The following is a 23,850-nucleotide window of genomic DNA, read 5'->3' as shown; positions in this document are numbered from 1 at the left end:
GTGGATATCCAAAATTATGTATAAATATATTTATCTTCTCCTGGTTACTAAGGTGTAGCAACTACCTGAATTAAAAATACAATATTGGGTCCCATCAGAAAAAGCTTCCAACTTCAAATTAAAAAACCAACAACAACGTGTCTGACTGGAGATAGTAGCCATTAGAAGGCCTACTCTAATGGATAGGAAGTGTACCACCACCTCATGCAGAGGTTCCTTCTGGGTAGTGCTGCAAGAAGAAGAATGAGGTTCTAAAGTCATGCTCTATGATTTAGTGGGGTTTTAGTAAGGTTGATGACTTGAAGTATTCAATGCTGGGATTTGTATAAAATCTTTTTCTTTAACATGCTGAGAACATTATACTACAGAGATTTGACCTGTTTGGGTATTCTTACACACCAACAATAAAGCCCTCCCACGGGCATCAAAACTATTATTTTACTAGTTATATATGGTAAGTAACTATGGACTTTGCACCAGCCAGTAGAATAAGTTATTTGTTGACTTTTCTTTTAGGTTATGTAAGAATAACTTCCTCCAAGTATACATTCTAAACTTGTTGGAGGACTAATCTTGCAATAGAGGACCTCCTCTGTGACACAGAGGCATCCAAAGATCGAATGGCGGGTTAATCAGGCCTGAGACCAGAGCCAGAAAGGCATAAATTCAATTTCTGCTTTCCCCTCATATTTTTTTCTTGTCCTGAGAGCTGCCATTCACCACCTCATATCCTATGTCCTGACACAGAGAAGCCATTAGGTGTGTTATTTACTGGGTTCCAGAGACAACTCCTGAAAGAATCTATCCGCAGGTTTGTTTTTTATTAAACAATATTTTACTATTTGATTCTCTGACTTGATTAGGACTGCTGACCTTCCTCCCTGAAGGAGGAAGGCTTCTCTTTGTGGTGGTGTGCATATGCACATCTAGAGGAATCAGCATGTCTATGGCCTAGTCTTTTCTGCACTTATCTGCCCTGCTGCAAACAGTGAAGGAGAGCAGGGGAAACAGCACAGATTTTATTTTGCTTTTGGAAATTTGTCCCCCTAATCATGCTTCAGAGGGGGAGCAAAATTGGACTCCGAGATCAGAAATATTTTCAGAATGGCGGTTAGCGATCCCATCCTCAAAGAGGCTGGGCTTATTAGTCTCCCCACTTGGCTCTCCCTGGCCTGGGGCTCCAGAATGGGCTCCCTAGAAGGTCTACGCCTCTCTATTGCATGGAATTCACATAGGCCAGATAGGTCTGTTTCTCTTGGCAGTCTTAGCCTGGAATATGAGTAGAGATCCGTGTGCAGAAAGGCAGACCCTTGTAGTGGTGTGAGCAGGAGGGACCTAGGCCCAAAGACATCATTCTGCACTTTCCAGCATTGTCAGCATCTATGCTGCGTCCGGTGGTCTCCATCCATGACTCACAGGGAATTGGAGGGGGAAAACAAAGGAGGTTGCTAAGCTCCACAGTCTTAGGAAGGGACTACCAGGATTCAGGCATGATCTTCCATCTGGTGTGCTGACCTTCTAGCTTCACTCCCCTCACAAAAAGCCCTGCAGCAGGGAGTCCTGCTTGAGCCAGCTGCAGCTATGAAAGCAGAAAAACTGGAGGGAACTTCAGGGAGTGGGGCAGTCCTTTCCTGCCAGTAACGGACAGGTCTAGTTCTGCCCCAAGCTGCAGGCAGGCTGAACTACCTGTTGTAATAGGTTTCAGAGTAGCAGCCGTGTTAGTCTGTATCCGCAAAAAGAAAAGGAGTACTTGTAGCACCTTAGAGACTAACAAATTTATTTGAGCATAAGCTTTCGTGATGCATCTGATGAAGTGAGCTGTAGCTCACAAAAGTTTATGCTCAAATAAATTGGTTAGCCTCTAAGGTGCCACAAGTACTCCTTTCCCTTCTGTTGTAATAGAGCTGTGAACCTCAACATGAAAAATGAGAAGGACAGAACAGTCATACAGAGTGAACTGGATCTCTTGTTAAGCTGGGACCATTTAAACAAAATGCATTTTAATGGAGCCAAATGCCAGGACATACACCTACGATCAAAGAATGCAGGCCACACAGACAGAATGAAGGACTACATCCTGGAAAGCAGCAACTCTGAAAAGGATTAAAAGGTCATAGTGGATAAGCAATTCAACAGGATGTATAAATGGGAATAGGGTGGTGATTTTTCCTCTGTATATGGCACTGGTGATATCGATACTAGAATACTGTGTACAATTCTGGTGTTCACATTTTTAAAAAATTGCTGAAACATTTGAGAGGGTGCAGTGTAGAGCCAGAAAAGTGATTCAAGGGCTAGAAAAAATGCCTTAAAATGAGAGACTTAAAAAGCTCTGTCACAGCCCCCAGGTTTCCTACAGCCTGGGCTCGGATAACAGATTACTTCAAGGAACGTTGAGGAAGAATGTCCAAGCAATCGCCACTAAGATCCTTCCTGTCCCACTAGTGAAGGAAGAGAAAAAGATTCAGAAAGTGATGTACTGGCTAGGTAAGTGGTGTAAGGTGGAGGTTTTTGGTTTTGTGGAACATTCATCTGCCTTCTATGAGAAGAGAGGTCTGTATCATTTTGGACAGCCTCCAGCTCAGTAGAAGGGGAACCAACCTCCTTGGGGACAGGCTGGCTAGAGTAGTCAGAAGGGGGTTAAACTAATAACAAAAGGGGAGGGTAAAAGAGGGAAGATATGAGCACTCAGCACAAAATCAAGATGTTGAAAACAAATTGAATCAAGATGCTCAAGAACACGTAAAGAAGAAATTCTTTAATTACTTATACACCGATACTAGGAGCCTGGGTAACAAACAAAAGGAATTGCAATTGCTCATTTATGAAAATAAATTTGATGTAGTTGGTGTTACTGAAAGGTGGTGGGATGATCTGCATGACTGGAATGTTAAAATCAATTGTTATAACCTATTTAGGAAGGCTCAAGTGAGCAAAATGGGCCAGGGAGGGGGGACTCTGTCAAATATGGCGTTATCTGTTTCTGAGTCACTGATAACTCGGAAGAAAATTATCATGTATGCTTATGGATCAATGTCCTAACTGATAAAGCAAAAGTTGGGGTACTAGTTGCTGTCTATAATGTGCAGAGGGGGAAAAAAAAAAACAACCATGTGACCATGGAGGACTTCAGTTTGAGTGATATATGCTGGTAGTCTCAGGCTGGCAGTCTCATGCTGCCAATACTAAAACATCCTTGAAATTTCTAAACATTATGGAGGACAATTTCCTAATTTAAAAAGTGTTGCAGCCAACATGTGGGAATTCTTTATTATATCTTGTCTTAATAGACAAAGAGGAACTGTTCACAGAACTAAAAATTAATGGTGGTTAGGTACCAGTGATCATGACTTGATCACATTTATAATGTGCAAGCAGAATCAAGTCCAGATCTGCAATATATATACTTGGTGCTTTAACAGGGCTAATTTCACGAAGCTGAAAACAATTATGAGCCAAATGGCAAATTTTTATAGATACATAAATAATAAAATGAATATAAGTCAAAAGTTAGGAACCGTAGAAAACTGATAAGGGAAGCAATGAGGCACAAGGAGAAATCTATGGCCAACAGCATTAAAGACAATAAAAGGAGGTTTTTTAAAGTATACTAGGAACAAAAAGTCCTGACAATGGTATTTGTACATTGCTAGATAAAAATGGTAGAATTATCAATAATACTTCAGAATAGGCAGAAGTGTTCAATAAATATTTCTGTTCTGTATTGGGGGAAAAACAGAGGATAAAGGTCTCATTATATGATGATGATAACACTTTCCATTCCACTAGTATTTCTGGAAAATGTTAAACAGAAGCTTCTGAAGTTGTGCATTTTTAAATCAGCGGGTCCAGATAAATTGCATCCAAGAGTTTTAAAAGAGCTAGCTCAGGAGCTTGCTGGACAGTTCATGTTGATTTTCAGTAAGTCGTGGAACACTGGGGAAGTTCCAGAAGACTGGAAGAAAGCTAATGTTGTGCCAATTTTTAAAAATGGTAAATGGGATGACCTAGGTAATTCTAGGCCTGACAGTCTGACATTAACCCTGGGCAAGATAATGGAGTGGCTCATATGGGACTCAATTACTAAAGAATTAAAGGAAGGTAATGAAATTAATACAAATCAACATGGGTTTATGGAAAATAAATCCTATCAAACTAAATGATTTTTTTTTTAAATGAGATTACAAGTTTGGTAGAAGAGGTAATAGTGTTGACATAACATACTTTGACTTGGTACCGCCCAACATTTTGATTACAAAACTAGAATGATATAAAATGAATCCATTTAATGTGCAGCATGATAAAAACTGGCTAACTGATAGGTCTCAAAATGTGATTACAAATGGGGAATCATCATCAACCAGATGTATTTCCAGCGGGTCTGGGAGGGATCGGTCCTTGGTCCTACACTATTTTAAAATAACATGGGAAGAAAAAGTCACCACAGATAAAGTTTGCAGAAAACACAAAAATTGGAGGAGTGGTAAATAATGAAGAGGACAACTCACTGATTCACAGCAATCTGGATTACTTGGTAAACTGGGTTTAGGGAAATAATGTGCGTTTTAATACAGCTAAATATAAATGTATACATCTAGGAACAAAGAATGTAGGCCATACTTATATGATGGGGGACTCTAAGCTGAGAAGCAAGGACTCTGAAAGAGAATTGGAGGTCATGGTGGACAATAAACTGAACTGAGCTCCCAGTGTGATGTTGTGGCCAAAAGAGCTAAGGTGCTCCCTCTATATTTGGCACTGCCAGGATACTGTGTCCAGTTCTGGTGCCCAGAATTCTAGAAGGATGTTGATAAATTGGAGAGGGTTCAGAGAAGTATACAAGAATGATTAAAGGGTTAGAAAACATGTTTTATGGTGATAAACTCAAAGAGCTCAATCTATTAAGCTTAACAAAGAAGGTTAAGGGATAACTTGATTACCATCTATCAGTATCTACATGGGGAACAAATATTTAATAATGGAGTTTTCAACCTAGCAGAGAAAGGTGTAACATGATCCAGCGGCTGGAAGTTGAAGCTAGAAAAAATTTAGATTGGAAATAAGATGTAAATGTTTAGCAGGGAGAGTAATTAATCATTGGAACAATTTACCACGGGTCATGATGGACTCTCTATAATGACAATTTTTAAATCAAGATTGAATGTTTTTCTAAAAGATCTGCTCTAGGAATTATTTTGTGGAAGTTCTATGGCCCGTGTTACACAGGAGGTCAGACTACATCATCATAATGGTCTCTTCTGGCCTTGGAATCTATAACTGCTGCCATCACCAGCCTTTGCACTTGGAAGGCTCCCTCGCTCTGCTTCCTTACTGCAAGGACTCTGTCCCTAGGTGCTCTTTGAAGGCCACTGCAGGAAAAACCAGTCACTACAGCTCCACTCCAAACTTGGTTAGCAAACTCTTACTGTGTTACTTCTAATTAAGCTCACGAAGGAACTCATTCGCTGTTCATCTAGAGGTTCCCTTTTACTCTCTCAAGCACAGGAAAGTCTTACTACAGATCCAAGTTCAGATTTCTTTCTCAGAAACTGTTGGATCCTACGTCCTCTGAATTTGGTCTCAATTCCACCTTCCTGATAGCCTGGACGCCTACAGTCCCTGATGAACTACTGTCTGGTATCCTGAGAATCCATTCCTGGCACCTTCAGCTAGGTCCCAGAAAACCACTCTTTTAGCTGGCAAGCCCCAACTCTCCTTCTACTGGATGGCTCCTGGTATCCAAATGGATCTTTACAGGGAGTCCTAAGATGTTAAGACCCCATCTCATGTCCAACCACAGGTTTTACTTTGCACAACCCCATATGTAAAATAACATTAATTCACCACATTCTCCACAAGCTCAATCTACTTAGTTTACCAAGAAGATGATCAAGGGGTTACTTAATTATGGAGTACAGTTACCTTCACCGTACTAAAGCCCTCTTTAATCTAGCAGAGTAAGGCACAGCAAGAACTGACGGCTGGAAGCTGAAGCCAGACAAATTCAAATTATAAGTAAGGCAAAAATTTTTAACAGTGAGGTTGATTAATCATTGGCTGAAGGAAGTGGTGGATTCTCTATCTCCTAACGTTTGCCTGGATGCCTTTCTGAAAGATACACTTTAGTCAAACACAAACTATTGGGCTCAATAGAGGAGTAACTGGATGAAATTCTATCACCAGTGTTACAAAGAAGGAAACACTAGATGATTTAAAGGTCCCTTCTGGTCATAAAAATCTATGAATCATATGAAACCCAGCAAAGATACAAAGTTGGTAGTATAATGAAAGAAAACAGTTACAAGTTTCCTCATCCTGTATCAGGAAAACACTGTATGCTCTCCTCTAATTTTAGTCCATTTATATGATCCAATCCAGGTCCTTATACTGATAGTACCCAGCATGTGTTATTTTCAATAATGAAAAATATTATAGGAAAACTACAGTTTGAAATACATTTTGTCAATAAGAATGGATTCTGAAACTGATCCTATTAAAAACAAGATTAACATACAAATACTAATAAAGAATATAGTGCCTTTCAGATGAAGTTCTCAAAGCCCTTCATGAACATTCAAACAAGATTCATAATACTTTGAAACAAGCATGATTATTTTACTCTGAAGATAATTACCTCTGTCACTGCACGGAAAATCTATTTTAGGTAACATGGAGCTTAGAAGTAATTTTCCAATACTTTTCACCTTTAACTCAAAAAGACTATCTCCACAACTTCCCTGTTCACTGAATATACTGCGTCCATGGAGACAACACTGTAGAAGTGGAGGGCACAGCCAGGCATCCTTGCAACATTTTTAGAGCAACAGTCTGCAATTATGGGGTACCCCTTTTAATTGACTTAGTTCCTCTCCACCTCCAGAATCCGTATTTAAAGATTGTTTCCAGAAAGAGGAAGGGAGGAGGAGCATCACAGTAGCTCAGTGAGGGCAAATCATCCAATTTTCTCATTCATGGCATTGCCTCCACAGAGCCCTGCTATAGATCACCAGCTAACAGTGACCATCTGTCAGGACCCCAGCTACAGGACACGGGTCAAGGCCGGGGCCTGGGATAGAGGGAACATGGTCCAAATTCAGTCTAGAGGATCAAGGCAAAAAACAACAAGCTGTTCCAGTGTCACACCATAGGATCAGGTTGGAGTTGAGGTCAATGAGCTGCACTGGTCGGAGCCAAGTGAGTCAGCTGAAATAGGGTTAATGGAACAGAGTCAGGGCAAGGAGTCAGGAGCAGAGCAGGGGACCAGGAATCAAAAGCAGGACCAGGTTTCAGGATCAGGGCTGGGGCCAAAAACCAGGAGTAAGGTAAGGTATCAGGAATGCACAGCAGGGTCCATTTGCAGAAGCAAAACATGGATCTGCCTAGTTGAACAGATAGCCTGCAGGTGTTTCCTCAAGACCTTGAATAGCACACCTGAGCGAATCAGGGAACATCTGTGGGCATGACATCTAGTGGAGCTTGGCCCCACAAGCCTCACAGCCCATTGACTGGATGCAGCTGTCACTCAGGGACCAACAGTCCCAAGTTCTAGCCCCACAGATCCTCACACCTTCCCTAATGACCCGTACTAGTTCAACAGCAATTACTGTGCTCTTGGTGCAATATCAAGAAAATAATGATCCATGAAGATAGGAACCAAACCCCACATAGGAGGCCAACAGATTTAGATAAAGGGACATTTCAGATGCATGCCATTGACTGTCATTCCCCTAGCTGAAGGAGTCCTAAGATATTCAGGCACAAAAACACCATATAGGTACTCAGCAGCAAATGCATCATTTCTCCACTTCATCTTTAAGCTGAAATGGCTGGACATACAGACGTCTCCAAAAGCCACAAATCATTTCTGGCCTTTCTAAACAGCTTAGTCTTGTCTTAATAGTAGCTAAAAACACCTAGGATGTTTAAGGCTCTGGGGCTTTTGAAGGAAGACAGTGATAACCTTTAAGAAAAATACAATTCAAGTCAGAAAGCTGGAGGCCTGAACATTATGGAATATTGTATAAGGTAGCTTGGCTGTCCGAACCCTTTCTCTGATCATGTTGGCTGTGGTAATGGCTACCAGAAATGAGTAGTGTTAAGAGGTGCTACAGAAAGCAAGACCCCAAGGGCTAACAGGAACTTCCTATTAGATTTGTTACCAAATTCAAGTTGTGAAAATCAGTAGGCTCCCACTTGGGAATGTCTGTTAGGCCTTTTAAAAATTGTTTCAAAGTATTTTATAGCCTTGGTCTGTGAAATGTTGGGTTCAAGGGAATCGTGCACACTTGCTATCTATCAACTACTGTTTAAAAGGTGCTGTGGCAACTCTTACAGCAGTGCGCTCTATGAAGTCACATGAAGAAAGAAAATGTTCTCGGTTATGCCCAACAGAAAACAATTGACTCTAATGGACCCTATCTTGAAGCTTACAAGAGTATGCCTTGAGTGCCCTGTTTTCCTGCCTAGAGGACCTATTGAGGCCCCTTCCAGTCCTACACTTCTATGGCTATGTCCACACCGGTGCTTATGTCGGTATAGCATATGTCACTCGGGGGCGGGGGGGGGATGATTTATTCATCCCCCTGGGCAACATAAGTTATGACAACATAAGCTGTTGCTTAGATATAGCCAAAGAAGTGTAGGACTGGAAGGGACCTCAGTAGTCACCTAAGCAAGAAAATAGGGCACTCAAGGCAGGAAGCACCACAAAGCAGCACCAACACAGACCTCGCTTACCCTTCCTTACCAGGATAGTTCATTTACCAGTCCAAAGGAGTTACTCGCCCAGGCTAAGGGAGGGGGGAAGAAGGTACTTCAAGGCTGCTCGATAACAAGCCCCCAAACCCCACTCCACGGGGCTCCCTGGGGGCGGGGAGCGCCTGAAGCCAAAGCGAGTAACCCCCCGGCCTCCAGCCCAGCAGGCACCTCCCCAGACAGACGAGCCCCCCCGCAGCCCGGGGACGCTCCAGTCCCCCCGTAGGGCTGGGACAGCCCCGCTCCCCGGGCACCAGAGGTCGAGGGCTCCCTGCCCCAAGGTCACTCCCGTTCCCGGGGGTGTCACTAGCCGGCCCCAGACACGGGGAAGGGGGAGAGGGGAGGAAAGGGCGCTTCGTACCTGAGCAGCTGCCAGAGGGCGCCGCGGAGGCCGCCATGACCCCCGAGCTGCTGCAGCGCCCGCCTCAGCACCCGCACGTACTCCGCCATCTTGGCGGGCGGCCGCCGCTGGGCGTGGGCGTGGACGCAGCCGCGACCGACAGTTCCGGGCGACCTGGTTTCCGGCAGGGGCAGGCAGCGCCGCCCGCCGCGCCCCTCAAGTCCGATGTAGCCGGGCCGGCGGCTGAGCGGAGCGCGCCCCCCTCACCCTGCCCGGCGGGACTGGGGCCGGGGCTACCCTGGCCGCGACTCAGGCGCGCTGCCCGTTGACTAGCGGCCCGGCGCCGGCAGCGCTCCTGGGCAGCCAGTCCGGTGCCACGGGCTTACGTCCTCCCGTCCGTCCGCGCTGGCCGATCGGGGAGCCCGCTGGGGGGGAAGCGTAGAGGCCTGTCGATGCTCACGTTAGTGTTTGTATCAGGCCCTATGTCATAAATATAAAGGGAAGGGTAAACCCCTTTGAAATCCCTCCTGGCCAGGGGAAAGCTCCTCTCACCTGTAAAGGGTTAAGAAGCTAAAGGTAACCTCGCTGGCACCTGACCAAAATGACCAATGAGGAGACAAGATACTTTCAAAAGCTGGGAGGAGGGAGAGAAACAAAGGGTCTGGGTCTGTCTGTATGCTGGTCTTTGTCGGGGATAGACCAGGAATGGAGTCTTAGGACTTTTAGTAAGTAATCTAGCTAGGTATGTGTTAGATTATGATTTCTTTAAATGGCTGAGAAAAGAATTGTGCTGAATAGAATAACTATTTCTGTCTGTGTATCTTTTTTGTAACTTAAGGTTTTGCCTAGAGGGGTTCTCTATGTTTTTGAATCTAATTACCCTGTAAGATATCTACCATCCTGATTTTACAGGGGGGATTTCTTCATTTCTATTTATTTCTGTTTTATTAAAAGTCTTCTTGTAAGAAAACTGAATGCTTTTTCATTGTTCTTAGATCCAAGGGTTTGGGTCTGTGGTCACCTATGCAAATTGGTGAGGCTTTTTATCCAACATTTCCCAGGAAAGGGGGGGGTGCAAGTGTTGGGAGGATTGTTCATTGTTCTTAAGATCCAAGGGGCTGGGTCTGTAGTCACCTAGGCAAATTGGTGAGGCTTTTTACCAAACCTTGTCCAGGAAGTGGGGTGCAAGGTTTTGGGAAGTATTTTGGGGGGAAGGACGCGTCCAAACAGCTCTTCCCCAGTAACCAGTATTAGTTTGGTGGTGGTAGCGGCCAGTCCAAGGACAACGGGTGGAATATTTTGTACCTTGGGGAAGTTTTGACCTAAGCTGGTAAAGATAAGCTTAGGAGGTTTTTCATGTAGGTCCCCACATCTGTACCCTAGAGTTCAGAGTGGGGGAGGAACCTTGACACCCTAGCTTCATCTCCGCACTCAGGACGTTCTTTATCCATCTGCAGCCAGCCCGCTGTGGGGCTGCGTTTGCCCCGGGCATCCACGTCTGCTGTCACCGAAACCCCGCCCGGAGCTTTTTCCATTTTGCAGCCCCTAGGATTGATTTCAAGAACAGGAGGACTTGTGGCACTTTAGAGACCGACCAATTTATTTGAGTGTAAGCTTTCGTGAGCTACAGCTCACTTCCTCGGATGCATGCAGTGAGCTGTAGCTCACGAAAGCTTATGCTCAAATAAATTGGTTAGTCTCTAGGGTGCCACAAGTCCTCCTGTTCTTTTTGCGGATACAGACTAACACGGCTGCTACTCTGAAACCTATGATTTATAACCGCACTGTGCCAACTCTAGGGACCAATTTCATGTGCTTACCTCACCGGCACGTCCCCTGCTTTTGTTTAGACAACAGAATAAGATACTTTAAGCAGAGGGCGTAGAAGAGCACTGCCCGCTTTCCTTCAACTAGAATACGATGCCAGTACAATGCAATATTCATAGTCAGTTTCATACAGCCACAGAAATTCAGAGCTAAAATGTCTATCACAAACTGCCCATGAGAGCGCGGAGGAGCATTGGTGACTTTCTTCAGCATGAGAAATCCCTTTATTTTTCCAGCTAGGGAGAAAAAGAACAAGGTAGTAGGTGACTTAGGATATGGCCTTCTCTGCACTACAGAGTTTTGTCAACGCAAGTTAAGTCGACAATCAAAAACCAGTATAAATACATTGCTTGTGCATTTTCTCACTATGCTCCTTCTGTTGGCAGAGCACATCCACATGTGGTGCTCTAGCATCAACAATGAGAGCAGTGCACTGTGGGTAGCTATCCCACGCTGCTACTCAATGCTACTCTACTGCAGCTAGAAGTTGTGGGAAGGTGGAGTGGATTGCAGTGCATCGTGTGTGGGCTCAAAGTCCCATGGTACAGTTCTTTCTGTCCTAGCACTCCATGGGCTTTTAACTGCATTTTCTGATATTTTTCAACAGCTCCTGTTTACTGTGCGCCCACTGTCTCCCACCGATAGATCCCATACTGCCCTCTACTGTTGTAGTCACTTTTATGAATACATCACAGATGGTCATGCATTACATCATGAGCTCCCAATCTGAACAGGAATCAGAGTTGCCTGACCTGGAAAGAAACAACACCAGATTACTTTTGGCATTCACGGAGCAGCTGAACATGGTGGACCATTGCTTTTGGCCTTGGGAAGCAAGCACTGAGTGGTGGGATCGCATCATTATGCCGGTCTCAGATGATGAGCAGTGGCTCAGAACTTTCAGATGCAGAAAGCCACCTTCCTGGAATTGAATGCAGAGCTCACCCAGCACTGCAGCGCAAGGACACCAAAATGAGAGCTGCCCTCTTGGTGGAGAAGCACGCGGCAATCGCTGTGTAGAAGCTGGCAACTCCAGACTGCTACCGGTTGGCTGCAAATCAGTTTAGAGTCAGGAAGTCTACACTTGGGGCTGCATTAATGCAAGTGTCCAGGGCCATTAATCGCATCCTGCTATGAAGAACTGTAACTCTTGGCAATGTGCTTGAAATAGTGGATGGCTTTGCAACAATGGGATTCCCTAACTGCGGAGGAGTGATAGATGGAATATATATTCCTGTTTTGGCCCCAGACCATCTTGCGATGGAGTACATCAATAGAAAGGGGTGCGTCTTCTCTATGGTATTGCAGGTGCTTGTGGATCACCATGGGCATTTCACAGACATCAACGCAGGGTGGTCCAGGAAAGTCCATGACACACGTATCTTCAGGAACACGGATCTGTACAGAAAGCTCCAAGAAGGGACTTTCTTTCTATACCAGAAGATTCCAGTGAGGAATGTTGAAATGCCCATAGTGATCTTGGGAGACTCAGTGTACCCCTTACTACCATGGCTCATGAAGCCTTACACAGGAAACCTGGACAGCAGCAAGGAGCACTTCAACAATAGGCTGAGCAGATGCAGAATTACCATAGAATGTGCCTTTGGCAGATTAAAAGCATGCTGATGCTGCGTTTACGGCAGGTTAGACTTAAATGAGGAAAACATTCCCATAGTCACAGCAGCCTGCTGCATGCTCCATAATATTTGTGAGGTTAAGGGTGAAAAGTTTACCCCAGAGTGAAGCGCCGAGGCAGATTACCCAGCTTCTGAATTTGAGCAGACAGATACCAGGGCGATTAGAGGGGCACAACAGAGGGCTATTCGAATCAGGGAGGCTTTGAGGCAACATTTTGACAATGAGCACCAGTAATGTCCTTCTATACAGCACTCTGCCATGTTTTGTTAACATGCATCTTGCATAAAAATTATTATGAGTCCTGACCAGGATTTGTAGTCAGCAAATGGTCAAATTGCCACTATGTATTACTACCAGCAGCAACCACCACATGTAGGAGACAAACAAAGATTGTTTGTTTTTATTAAATACCAATTTACACTCACAAAAGGCTTGGTGAGAAGGGAGATAACAGTGCAGGCTGTCATAGCTGTGTGTAAATCCAACTATCATTATGGAAGCTGTCCAAAGGAGTGGAGTGAACAGGGTACTGAGACATTCCGGGAAGTTGCAAAGAATGTGTGAGAGGAGTTGGGGAGGGCATGGAAAGGAGTTCTTATTGGCTGCTGGGGAGTGGGGTGAGGGATGAGCATGCATGTGTTCTTCCTGGAGCATGATTGGGGACTTCAACATCTCTGTTTGCTCCATTATCATCTGCTTCTGGCCCTTTACAATGCGCTCCATCACTCTCCTTTCTGTCTTGCCTTTCTATTTTAAATTTGTCCTTCAGGGTCTCTCTCTACTCCCTCCGTTCTCTTTTTTCACCCTTTGAGGATTGGAGCACCTTTTGGAACATGTCCTGCTTGCTCTGCCTTCATCGCTTCCTTATCTAGCGGAAGCACTCCGCTGGTGTAGGGGTTTCCTCTGAAGGCCACATCCGCAGGAGCATAAGCAACAATACACAGAAGCATGACTGCTAGTTCACATGCAGCATTGAATCATTATGGTAAAATGCACCTCTTTTAACATATCAATCGCTTTCTCATTGTCCCTTGGCAAGCACACATCTCAGTGAACACCCTAAACATGGTGAGTTCGGCATGGGTAGGGTTTTGGTTGTTCAAGATGGGGCAGGGGATTGGTGCAGGCAACTAGGAACAATATAGTAAATTCTGCCACCATTTCCACAGGCAGGTGTTACTGAAGCTGATATCTACTCCTGGGTGCATCTCCTGTACACGTGCAGCTTCAGACCCGGTCCCTAGGCTGCTTTCCTGTGTGCGCTTTGGTCCCCACACAAGTGATTGTCGAGTTGCATAAGAAAATTTTCTACAATGGGAGAAGGGACAAAGCAGCTCTACCAATGAACCTTCAGCAGAGGATTGGCAAATACCTCCAGGAAAGTTTCCTAGAGATCTCTCTGGAGGATTCCTGTGAAATCTTGGTGTGAATAATGGCACTGCTTAGCTGTACATGGGAATGTGGAGCACACTCAAACACAGCTAGTCTTGTATATTTTTATTCCTTCACCCACTTCTAGAATATACAAAGCAAAGGACAGCTCTACCTCATGTAACCAAGCAGCATCAACTCAAAAAGATCACTTACCAGAGTGTTTTTTTCACACCCCTGAGCAACAAAAGTTTTGCCAACAAAAGTGCTAGTGTAGACAAAGCCTTAGTTTATAAGCAGTGATTCCTGAAACAAAAAAAAAAAAAAAAAAAATCAAATATTGTCAAAATTTATGCTTCTGATTCTGAAAAATGAACACAGCACCGAAGAGCCCACTCCACTAACTAGAGACCCATACTCTTGTTTGTTCCCATAGACACTAATACACTTATATCAAATTATTTGCATTTTTAGATTTAAGCCTCCTATGAAGCTTTTGTGAAACAATCTGAATGTATTAAAACTATGCTCAGTTAATTGTAAACTAACTGGGCAGGAATGTAGGTCTTGTTAAAATTAACATTCTGGAGTATTCTGTCTTCTGTAATTTTACGTTTACAGTTCTCCCCAGTTTTGGTACAACAAACTGTGGCACAACCAGATTTGGGTTACAAATCTGGATCTCCAATTTTAAATACTAGAACTCAGATTCACGTGGCACCAACAACATTTCAGCCTCTTGCTCCTATTCTTGCCTTTGACGTTTATATTTGGGATCAATCAGCAAAAAGGTCCTATAGCTTCTTTAAATCATATTTTGATTTTTCTCTTTGTGCTAGTTCTTTCTAATTAGATCAAGCCAAATTTCTAGAGACTGTGACTTTAGCATGATCTGTTTGTAATTTCTCTAGTCCCTCTAAAACCTCCTTAAATTGCTGGTAATTTTAATGCCTGTCCAGAGCATGGAAAATGCATGGTATTATTTTGCTCAAAATCCTCCTGTGCTCAGTGCAAATTTCAGCATATTTAAAGTAGCTGAATGCAAATGCCGGCACACAGTCTTTGGAAATCTGGAGTATCAATGCTCCCTTGTCAGTAAACCAACTGTAAGTCTGATGGTGGTTCTGGAAGAAATTTTGAACTTCTGCAAAGTGCTCCAAGACTGTTAGGTATTACCTCTTTTTCAAAAAGGTTTACAGAGTATACCAAACACCAACACCTCAGAATGTTAATATAATTGCACTTAAATTCCATTTTTGGTGGGTTTGTTTTATTTTTGTTGTCTGAGCAAATGGTAAAGAACTTGACATAATTTTCTCAGCGTTCTTGAATGGTATCTTCAGCAAGCTGGACACAATAGCCTGTGGTTTTGTTTTCAGATGTAGAATCAATTGCATTAAGTAGGAATATTTTTCAAAGAACAGTTACTTCTGAATGAAACAGATGATGCGCTCCAGGAAAGCCTGGAATATGGATTTAAGTTATTACCATGCCTTTATGACTAATCCCATGAAAAAAGTCACATAGGATCCTGTGTGTTCTGCTCTTCCACTGAAATGGCATTTTATGCAGTGGCATATTTGATCTAGAAAAGAATAAGTAAATTAAATTTTCTTCACTTTTTTGAGATTCTCTGTCACTGCGGACCAATGCTAGATAACATTTACATTTTATTTTAAAACAACTTTTCATTGTTTCACCCATTCTACTATTTATTTCCTACCACTAACTTTAGGCACATTAAATCAGATAAATTCTCACTGTGAAATCTGCCAATCACTAAAGTCTCTTTTGCAGTATTAATCAGTAGCTTTAATATTTACTGGTTAGACTGAGAAACAACTATCTTCAGACACACTGAAGTCTGAAAAATAAGACATTATCACATGTCCTGCACACCCTCTTGAACTTTCAAGAAGCTAGTGAACCAAGTCCCCTATAAACATCACAACTCCCCTCATTTCTCTCTTCAATATCCTGTGACAGTTAATTCCACTCATTAACCATGGCTTTTTCTCCAATCAAATGACTCCACCCATTCTACTTTTCCTCTAGGTTTTAAGACAGTTCTGTAGCTTTCACATGGTTTCCCAACAGACAGAAGAACCACCTTGATGTTCTTGTCATTTGTGTCTATTTTAAAAAGTTAAGTGGATTCATTCAAAGATTGAAATTAAAGTGTAATGTTTATAGTATCTAAAAAAACCTTTCAAATATGTTCATTTAAGTATTTGAGTGACACAGAAGTTAAAAAAAATAGAAAAACCTAAAAATAATTTTTTTCTATAAAAGACAGAAGTCTCCCCAAACCCTGTGTTATTCGTAAACCTGGATCCGAGGCTTCTGAAAGGAAGAATCAGTTGTCATTGTAGAAATATTTACAAGTGACCCTTTATTTCTATATAAATGTTTAACAACGGAACTGACAAGACTGTGTTTTTAAACTCATCACAGATGCTAGCAGACACAACACTTTCCCTCTTGTTGCTATGGTGGCGAGAAACAATTTCAGCAAATGACACTCAAAAATAATAGGGTGGAAGAGCTCAGTACATGAAAGAAATATACTGTGCATCTTTTACTTGTTGCAGTGGTTAAACAAATTTATATGCAAATTTAAATAAAAACAGATAATTTTTCATTGTATTTCCAAATCTATTTCATACAAATGTGCTGGCACATTAGATCTAAAAGAAGGGTTCACCTGTGGGCGATAGGAACTCAAAGAACTCTACAAGTAACACTTTGAAATTATAGTAGCTTTAATCCAAAGATCTCCATGTACTTTTACAAACATGAATTAAAGCTACACAATCCCTTTATATGTAGGCATCATTAAACATAAATCTATTTCTATGCCAAAAACTGCATTTAGGTAGTTGTTTTTGAATACAGTCATTAATTTGAAACATAATTAGAATGTTGTAGTTAAACACACAATTGTTTGAAAGTCAGAAAATTTGGATTTGATGTTAAAAATAAATGTTTGAAAAATTAAAATTAATACTTCGCTGATAGTTCTAAAATCATATGTCAGGTAGTCTGGAAATTCTTAAGGTTCCAATTCAAAACAGAACTCTGCCCCATTGCCCTCACTTTCCAATATGAGAACTTCACTAGCGTCAACATGGAAGAGACTCATAGCGTCACTGTTTTGCACGGTTTGATCTCAATTGGCCCTATCCCAGTTAACTTCAATCCTTGATTATCCTGTATGTTACCTGGTGAAATTCCAAAATGAATGAAGCATCACAAGATCAGAGCTCTTGTGCAGTTCAGTAGGGCACAACTTCTAAGCAGCTCCACAGGGAATGAGCTTCAGTCCTGTGGAGCACCTAAAACTTTTCACGATAGAAGCTGCAGAATTAACAGTTTTGGGGTTGCCTGCCAATCTAATATGTTTTATGCAGTGTAATTGTTTTCGTGTTGGTCCCAGGATATTAAAGAGACAAGGTGTATTGGACTAAGGCTATGTCTATACTGCACACCTTACAGCGGGACAGCTGTGCCATTGTAAAGTATGTAATGTAGCTGGTCTTTGTCGGCAGGAGAGCTCTCTCCTGCCGACAAAATAAAACTCCAGTGAGGGGCTGTAGTTTTGCTGGAGGGAGAGCGTCTCCTGCCGATAAAGTGCTGTCCAAACTGGCACTTTTCGTTGGTAAAACTTTTGTCGGTCAGGGGTGTGGTTTTTTCACACCTCTGACTGACAAAAGTGCCCTGTAGACATAGCCCAACTTCTGCTAGAGAGAGAGAGAGAAACTTTCAAGCCACACAGAGCTCTTCTTCAGGTCTGGGAAAGATACTCCGAGCACCACAGCTAAATGCAGAGTGGAACAGATGTGTTTCTCAAATGCAGCCACCATGGCTGCATGTGGCCACCAGGAGGTTTTTCTGTAGCCACGAGAGCCTCCTGGGCTGAGATGGGGGAAGGGGCAAAGCAGTGGTCCCTCTCTGCAATCCTCAGGAACTCTGGTGTAGGGCTTTAGCCCCCCATCTTCAGCTGCAGGACTACAGGGGTGGGCTTCAGCCCCCTACCCTGGTTCAGCCAGAGGCTCCAGGCTTCACCCGCCCCATCGCCTCCGGCTTCAGCTGTGGGGCTCTGGGGGTGGGCTTTAGGCCCCCTCGCTTCAGCTGCAGGACTCCAGAAGTGGGTTTCAGCTGCAGCGTTCTGGGGGTGGGCGCTGTGCTTCAGCCTCCCCTCTCTCCCCGGCTCATTTTTTAAAGTGTTGTGACAGTTTCCTTTGAGGTTTTCAAAAGACGAGCCTGGGAGCTAAATTTCATAATTCTGCTAGACACTAAAATTCATGGACTGAACAGACGCAATGGATTTAGGGCTTATTACAAATGTCTGTAACCCATAACCCTCCCCCTCCTTTTTTTCCTATGACTCCAGAGGTGTTAAGGACCACTCTACCCTGAACGGTCCCTTAGAATATGTGCTAAACTACTTGTGCTAAACAATCTATGGTTGCCAGGTATCCAATTTTCCACAAGAAACTCCAGTTGAAAAGGGAACCTGGCAGTATCCGGTCAGAGGTACCGGCTGGATACCAAAAAATTGGTTACTGGGGTGGGAGGAAAGGCAACAGGTCATAAACCAGCACTATCCCTGCTCAGCTGGGGCCACCTCATACCTGCATCTCCTGGGCAGGCAGGAAGCAGGCTCTGAGTCAGGCTGCAGCAGCACCCAGAGCAGAAGGAGCCCAGCTGGGGGAGGAGGGAGGTGAAGAAGATCCAGCAAGGAGGAAGGGAGAGGAGGAAGAGCAGTGAAAGACAGGGGGAGGAGGGAAGGAAGAGGAGCGAGCCAGGGAAGAGGCAGAGCAGGAGGCAGGGCCTTGGGAGAAGAGGCGGTGCAGGGGGTCCGGTTTTCAGGCATTAGAAAGTTGGCAATCCTAAAACAATCTGTTCCACCTTGCATTTACCTGTTGTGCTCAGAGTATCTTTCCCAGACCTGAAGAAGAGCTCTGTCTGGCTTGAAAGTTTCTCTCTCCCACCAACAGATGTAAGTCCAATAAAAGGTATTACCTCAACCACCTTATCTTGCTAATCTAATCATATAATCAAATAATTTCTAATTATGGGAGCTGGTGTGAATACAGGCTTCCAGGCCTGGCAGTTTGGCTCTCTCAATTATCTAAAACTCCAACTATCTGAAGGCTTCAGAATATTTAACAAGGAGAATCCCCATACCCAATTCATGTGTTCTGCTATAAATGAAATGAGCTGTAATTAATTATCTCCCACCCCATCCCCACACACCTAGTTAATTTAGGAAGTTAACTTGAGCAACCTTTACTAACAACCCAATCACTAAAAATCAGAACAATTGCTAGTTAAGCCAGTATCAACAGCCACAGCACCTTCAACTTCAACATTACCATACTCAAGCATAACAATAAATTCCAGAGATGTACAACAGACTCCTTTTCAATTGCAACACACAATCACACCACAATGCACATATCCAGTACCTCACAATTACATTGAAACGCAAAACCGTAACTGTCTTCAGATAACGATATAGTTCGTATGGACATGCATGTAGTGAAAAAGTCTGTGATGTGTTATTTGTACATTAACAAATATGAGGTTGAAGCTTGGGCTTTGCATTTGAGTGCTTGGGGGTAGGATAAGCAGGGCTGTATGAGGAAGGTCACGGAGGGGGGACGAGAGCTGTCCAGAGGCATTCGTGGATTGGCGTGGGTTGTGTGTGTATTGTATTAGAGAAACAGGAGTGAATCCATGGAGAAAGCAAGGTGCATGTGATGGGGAGGATGTAGAAAATATTTTGGGAAGTCATAGGGGGAGTAGGAATAAATGGGGGAGGTATAGAGGGAGAGTGTATATGTGTGACACAGACCCTCTGATGGAAGAAACTGTGGAGTTTCCACTGAGGAAGGAAAGATGCCAGGGGAGAAAAAGCTGGAGAGAAGCTGCACTCCAACAAGCTTCCTATGATTCACCAGAGGATCATTCTTTTCCCTAAAGCTCCTCTCCAGCCTCATTTCTTCCCTTCTTAGGTGAGCACAAAGCTATGTGAGGGAAAATGGATTAGGAAGCAGGGATGAAAGATAAGGTATAGAGACTGGCAGAGATGGAGAACAGGACTTGGCAGCAGGGTTGAGATCAGGTGGGCACTGGGGCCAGAGTAAGCCACAGATTTAATTTTGTTTTTTTGGGGGGGGAGGGGAAAGATTCCTTGTTTCCTCCTCTTGCAATCAGGCAATGCACTCAAACACCAACATCCACCACTGTCCCCAACAAATGATGAACAAACACATTAACTGGATGTTTCTGCAAAGATGATGGGCAGCAATATAGGTAGCTTTGACATTAACATTGTCATAAGTATATTTCAGACTTAACAGTCCTTGAAATAAATGGCAATTCGTTCCCTGGGGCTATTGTTTCAGGTTATCAGCACACTCTGGTGGACACCACATTAGTTTACATTCAGAAGATTAATTGGTTGCAAAGGAATAGATGTTTAATTTTTAAAATATTTAAGCTACCAGTGAGAAGCTAAATTCTGTAACAAGAGAGGGATCCTGAGGCCAATTCCACAATGGTAAATATGGGACTCCAAGTGTTTTAATGATTTCTCCAAGAACTATTGTGTCCCTTGAACACTTAAAACTGAGATAAAACCAAGACCAAAATCAAAATCCTGCTGTAATTTGTAATACATTCTTATACAAAACAAAACAAAAAACCCTTCCAATCCAGCAATGCCCTACTTCTTATCCAAAATTGATTCAACAGTCTTTTAGTTCTGATGGCATTGAATAAACATCCTGAAATATAAATTATAATTTGTGACATGAACAACTATTACCAGAACTCATAATGGCATGTTTCTATAAATTATCAATGTATAGTGCTTTAAAAGCAAAGGATACTGCTTAGTCAAAGTTTTACAATAAATTATCAGATGTACTGTATTATGTATGCAAACTCATAAGCTAAAAGCTAAGTGATAGAGAAACTAAGTGTTAATGGCAAAGTTAGAAATACCAAACTACTAGCATTGTCCCAATGTCTTATAATTGACAATATTACATGGCACAACAATCGTGTACCCAGACAACCTATAAGAAATTGAATACACTGTCACAGTCTATGTATCAATTCATATAAAATACTACAAATTGATAGGTAATTGCAATTGTTATTCTATAATAAAAAGTTACAATTTATTTTAAAAATACAGCCAAAATAGAATTTACAATTTTAGTCAGGTTTCAAGACATTTACAGTAGCTTTTATACAACAGCAAGACAATCACTGCGACATTCTGATGCTTACATTAAAACTGAACTACCAGTAAGATGTAGATGTGGGATGGAATAAGCAAACAAATGACTTCCAATGATACTGAAGAGAGAGGACACAGAACAAATGTACTAAGAGGACAGGACTGGTTTGTAATGCAGTTGACATTACAATGAAGTTCTTTTGAAACTATTCAAAATGTAACTATAAGCTGTACCAGGAAATATACCAGTAAGAAACATAATCTAGCATACTGTACAATAAATATTTTTAAGAAAAAATTATTTTTGAACTACCCAGTTCATTATTTAGAACAGCGCTCCCATCTTTAATTGAAATGTATAAAACTATTCACTTTTCCATTCAAACTGTTTATACTAAAAATCAAAGTTTCTCCTTAAATCAAAAATCATAAACCTGTTGCAAATAATTTTATCCTTTAGCTGGCAAAGAGGCCATTCTTTATTGGCTGGTAAAGACCATAAGTTGACAAGTCTTGACTAGATGCAAACTAGTTAGATTGGTGAAGACTGAATGCTGAAAATAAATAAAGTATGTGTTGTGGGGGACATCCCCCCAAAACTTGTCAAGCTAGAGAATTTTTAAAAATACCTTTAATGCCCATGATGTAGTAATTTTCAGAGTTTAATTTTCAGTAGTAAATCAACTGATGTTACTGGACTGTAACAAAATGGGAATGAAATTGGCCAGCCTTCTATCCAACATCAACATAGCTTGGAAAAATTTAACTGCAGAGAGCAGAAGCTATTCAACAGCATGAAACCGAAAACAATCAGAATGGCAATGATGTGAGAATCTGTGGACACTGTTGATCAGAAAAATGTGTCTATTTAGACAAAAAAGTTATGGGCTTGAGCTGAAACTCATTAAACCTGGTACATTTATCTGAGCAGCAGTAAACTTCAAAGCAAGCTTCATTCCTTAAAAAAGCCAGTAAGATACCAAAGTGCAATGATAACTGTAACCGTTAAAATAAATGCTGGTAAATGAACAAAATGAATATAAAAATAAAACAATCCCTTTATTCATTTATCTGTTTTATTAAGATTACCCCTACTAAGAAAACTCAGCTCCCCCCAGCTCCTGATCAGAAGCATGAATTTATATTACAAGAAGTGAAAATAATTTATTCAAACCTTGGGGGAGGGAGAGACTGTGGTGGAGAGAACAGAAGAACCTGCATTATGGGGCCTCAGGTCATGATAAATAGAAGAATGACGACCCACCAGGCACAGAACAACCTGTACTCTAGACTCAATCAGTACTAGAAACTTATTTAGTTAGAAAAATACAACAGAAATCTGACATAGTAATAAACTATTTTGGAAAATAGTTTATTCTTAGTCAGTTTCCCACTGTATAATACAAATAGCTAGTATCTGCCAATACACACCACTAGAACATATTAAATTCTTGACATCCAGAATAGCATCAATCTTACTGCCAATAATGGAGGTGAACTATGATCAGCTGCATCGAGGTATCAAGAGAATATTAAAAAAAATCTGCGTGCTTTCTATGATTTCCCTGCCCTTTTCATGGTACCAACTGCTGTATAAAACAAGAACTTCAGCTCTTTTCAAAGTAGCTGAAAGGAAAACGAAGTTGATTACAAAGGTCTCACTTCAATTGAAATATTTTTGCCTTTTTAGTATTTCTGACCATCATGTTCCATTGAATCAGTGAGAATGAATTATAGCAAAACACTGAAAACACAACTCAGAGAAGAAGGTTAATTTATTTTTTTCTAAAATTAAGTAGTGACACCTTAATTCAGTCAACAGTCTTCTTCACCAGGCTGGATTTTCCTATTCGTTTTGGACTTCATAAACAATATTCCAGGTTCATCTATCTACAAAAATATGGTGGATAATTTTTGATTTTCATTAAATGCCAGATAATTTACAAGTCCTTGAAAACCAGATGAAAAAAGGAAGTCATCCTGTATCCCTCAAAACACTCTGCAGCATTTCCCAAATGTACTGGAAAGGAGAAATTTTAGCCTTCTTTAAATTTTTAAAAGTTGCCAGGGAAGGCTTCTTGCCATCTCTTGGAGACAGTATGCCATGATTGCCATGGTGATGTACATTTACGTCACCACAGCATAGAATCCTTGTTTTCCACCTTTATACAGAATGACCAATAATTTGAGAGTTGTAGTCCGCTGTCTCCATTCTTAGGATATATGGGATGATGCTGTCAATCTGAACATTTCCAATCAGTCCTGCAAAGAACAACTCTTCTGTGATGGTAGCACTCATCAGTCTGAGGGCAGGCAATCGGAGAAGAAGCCTAGATAGCCTGAAAAACAGGTTTGGTAAAAGAGCGTTACAGTTTAACAGGCAAAGCAAGGCTTCCTTTTGATGTTATCCAGTTATCAATAAAAAAAAAAAATATAAAGGATTACACTTTTGGTCATGGTTCAATAAAAGCTCAGCTCTTAGGAGGTTTAGTAGTAAGTTTTTGTAGGTATGGAAGACAGATCAAGTTTTAAATTATTCCAGTATTTAATTTATAACCAGTCACATCTTTGACATTAGCGCAAACAGATCTTAATAGGCATTTCAATATATGTGAGTTGCACAACCTGCTACGGCCTGCAGCAGGCAAAAGAAAACAAATGGAAG

General features: G+C 42.0%; 2 protein-coding genes and 1 long non-coding RNA gene across 12 annotated transcripts in view; 1 reads left to right on the top strand and 2 right to left on the bottom strand.

Moving 5' to 3' along the window:
* Positions 1–9,267, bottom strand: part of NDUFA12 (NADH:ubiquinone oxidoreductase subunit A12) — a 35,717-nt gene extending 26,450 nt beyond the window's left edge. Inside the window, exon 1 of the mRNA XM_048835571.2 lies at positions 9,116–9,267. Coding sequence (XP_048691528.1) covers positions 9,116–9,204 — 89 coding nt within the window. The 5' untranslated portion in view covers positions 9,205–9,267. The remainder of the gene's footprint in view (positions 1–9,115) is intronic.
* Positions 9,268–9,277: 10 nt separating this feature from the next.
* Positions 9,278–15,183, top strand: LOC125630086 (uncharacterized). Its single transcript, XR_007354549.2, has 2 exons — positions 9,278–9,819; positions 11,529–15,183. It is a non-coding gene; the product is annotated as an uncharacterized LOC125630086 (long non-coding RNA).
* A 1,120-nt stretch (positions 15,184–16,303) lies between these two features.
* Positions 16,304–23,850, bottom strand: part of NR2C1 (nuclear receptor subfamily 2 group C member 1) — a 102,139-nt gene continuing 94,592 nt past the window's right edge. For all 10 annotated transcript variants that reach the window (XM_048835555.2, XM_048835556.2, XM_048835559.2 and 7 more), the window contains one exon: positions 16,304–23,524. In XM_048835555.2, coding sequence (XP_048691512.2) covers positions 23,350–23,524 — 175 coding nt within the window. In that variant the 3' untranslated portion in view covers positions 16,304–23,349. The remainder of the gene's footprint in view (positions 23,525–23,850) is intronic.

The sequence above is a fragment of the Caretta caretta genome, chromosome 1 (assembly GCF_965140235.1).
Source record: "Caretta caretta isolate rCarCar2 chromosome 1, rCarCar1.hap1, whole genome shotgun sequence".
NCBI lineage: Eukaryota > Metazoa > Chordata > Testudines > Cheloniidae > Caretta > Caretta caretta.
The sequence above is the reverse complement of the archived record's forward strand: the minus strand, read 5'-3'. Positions and strand labels throughout refer to the sequence as shown.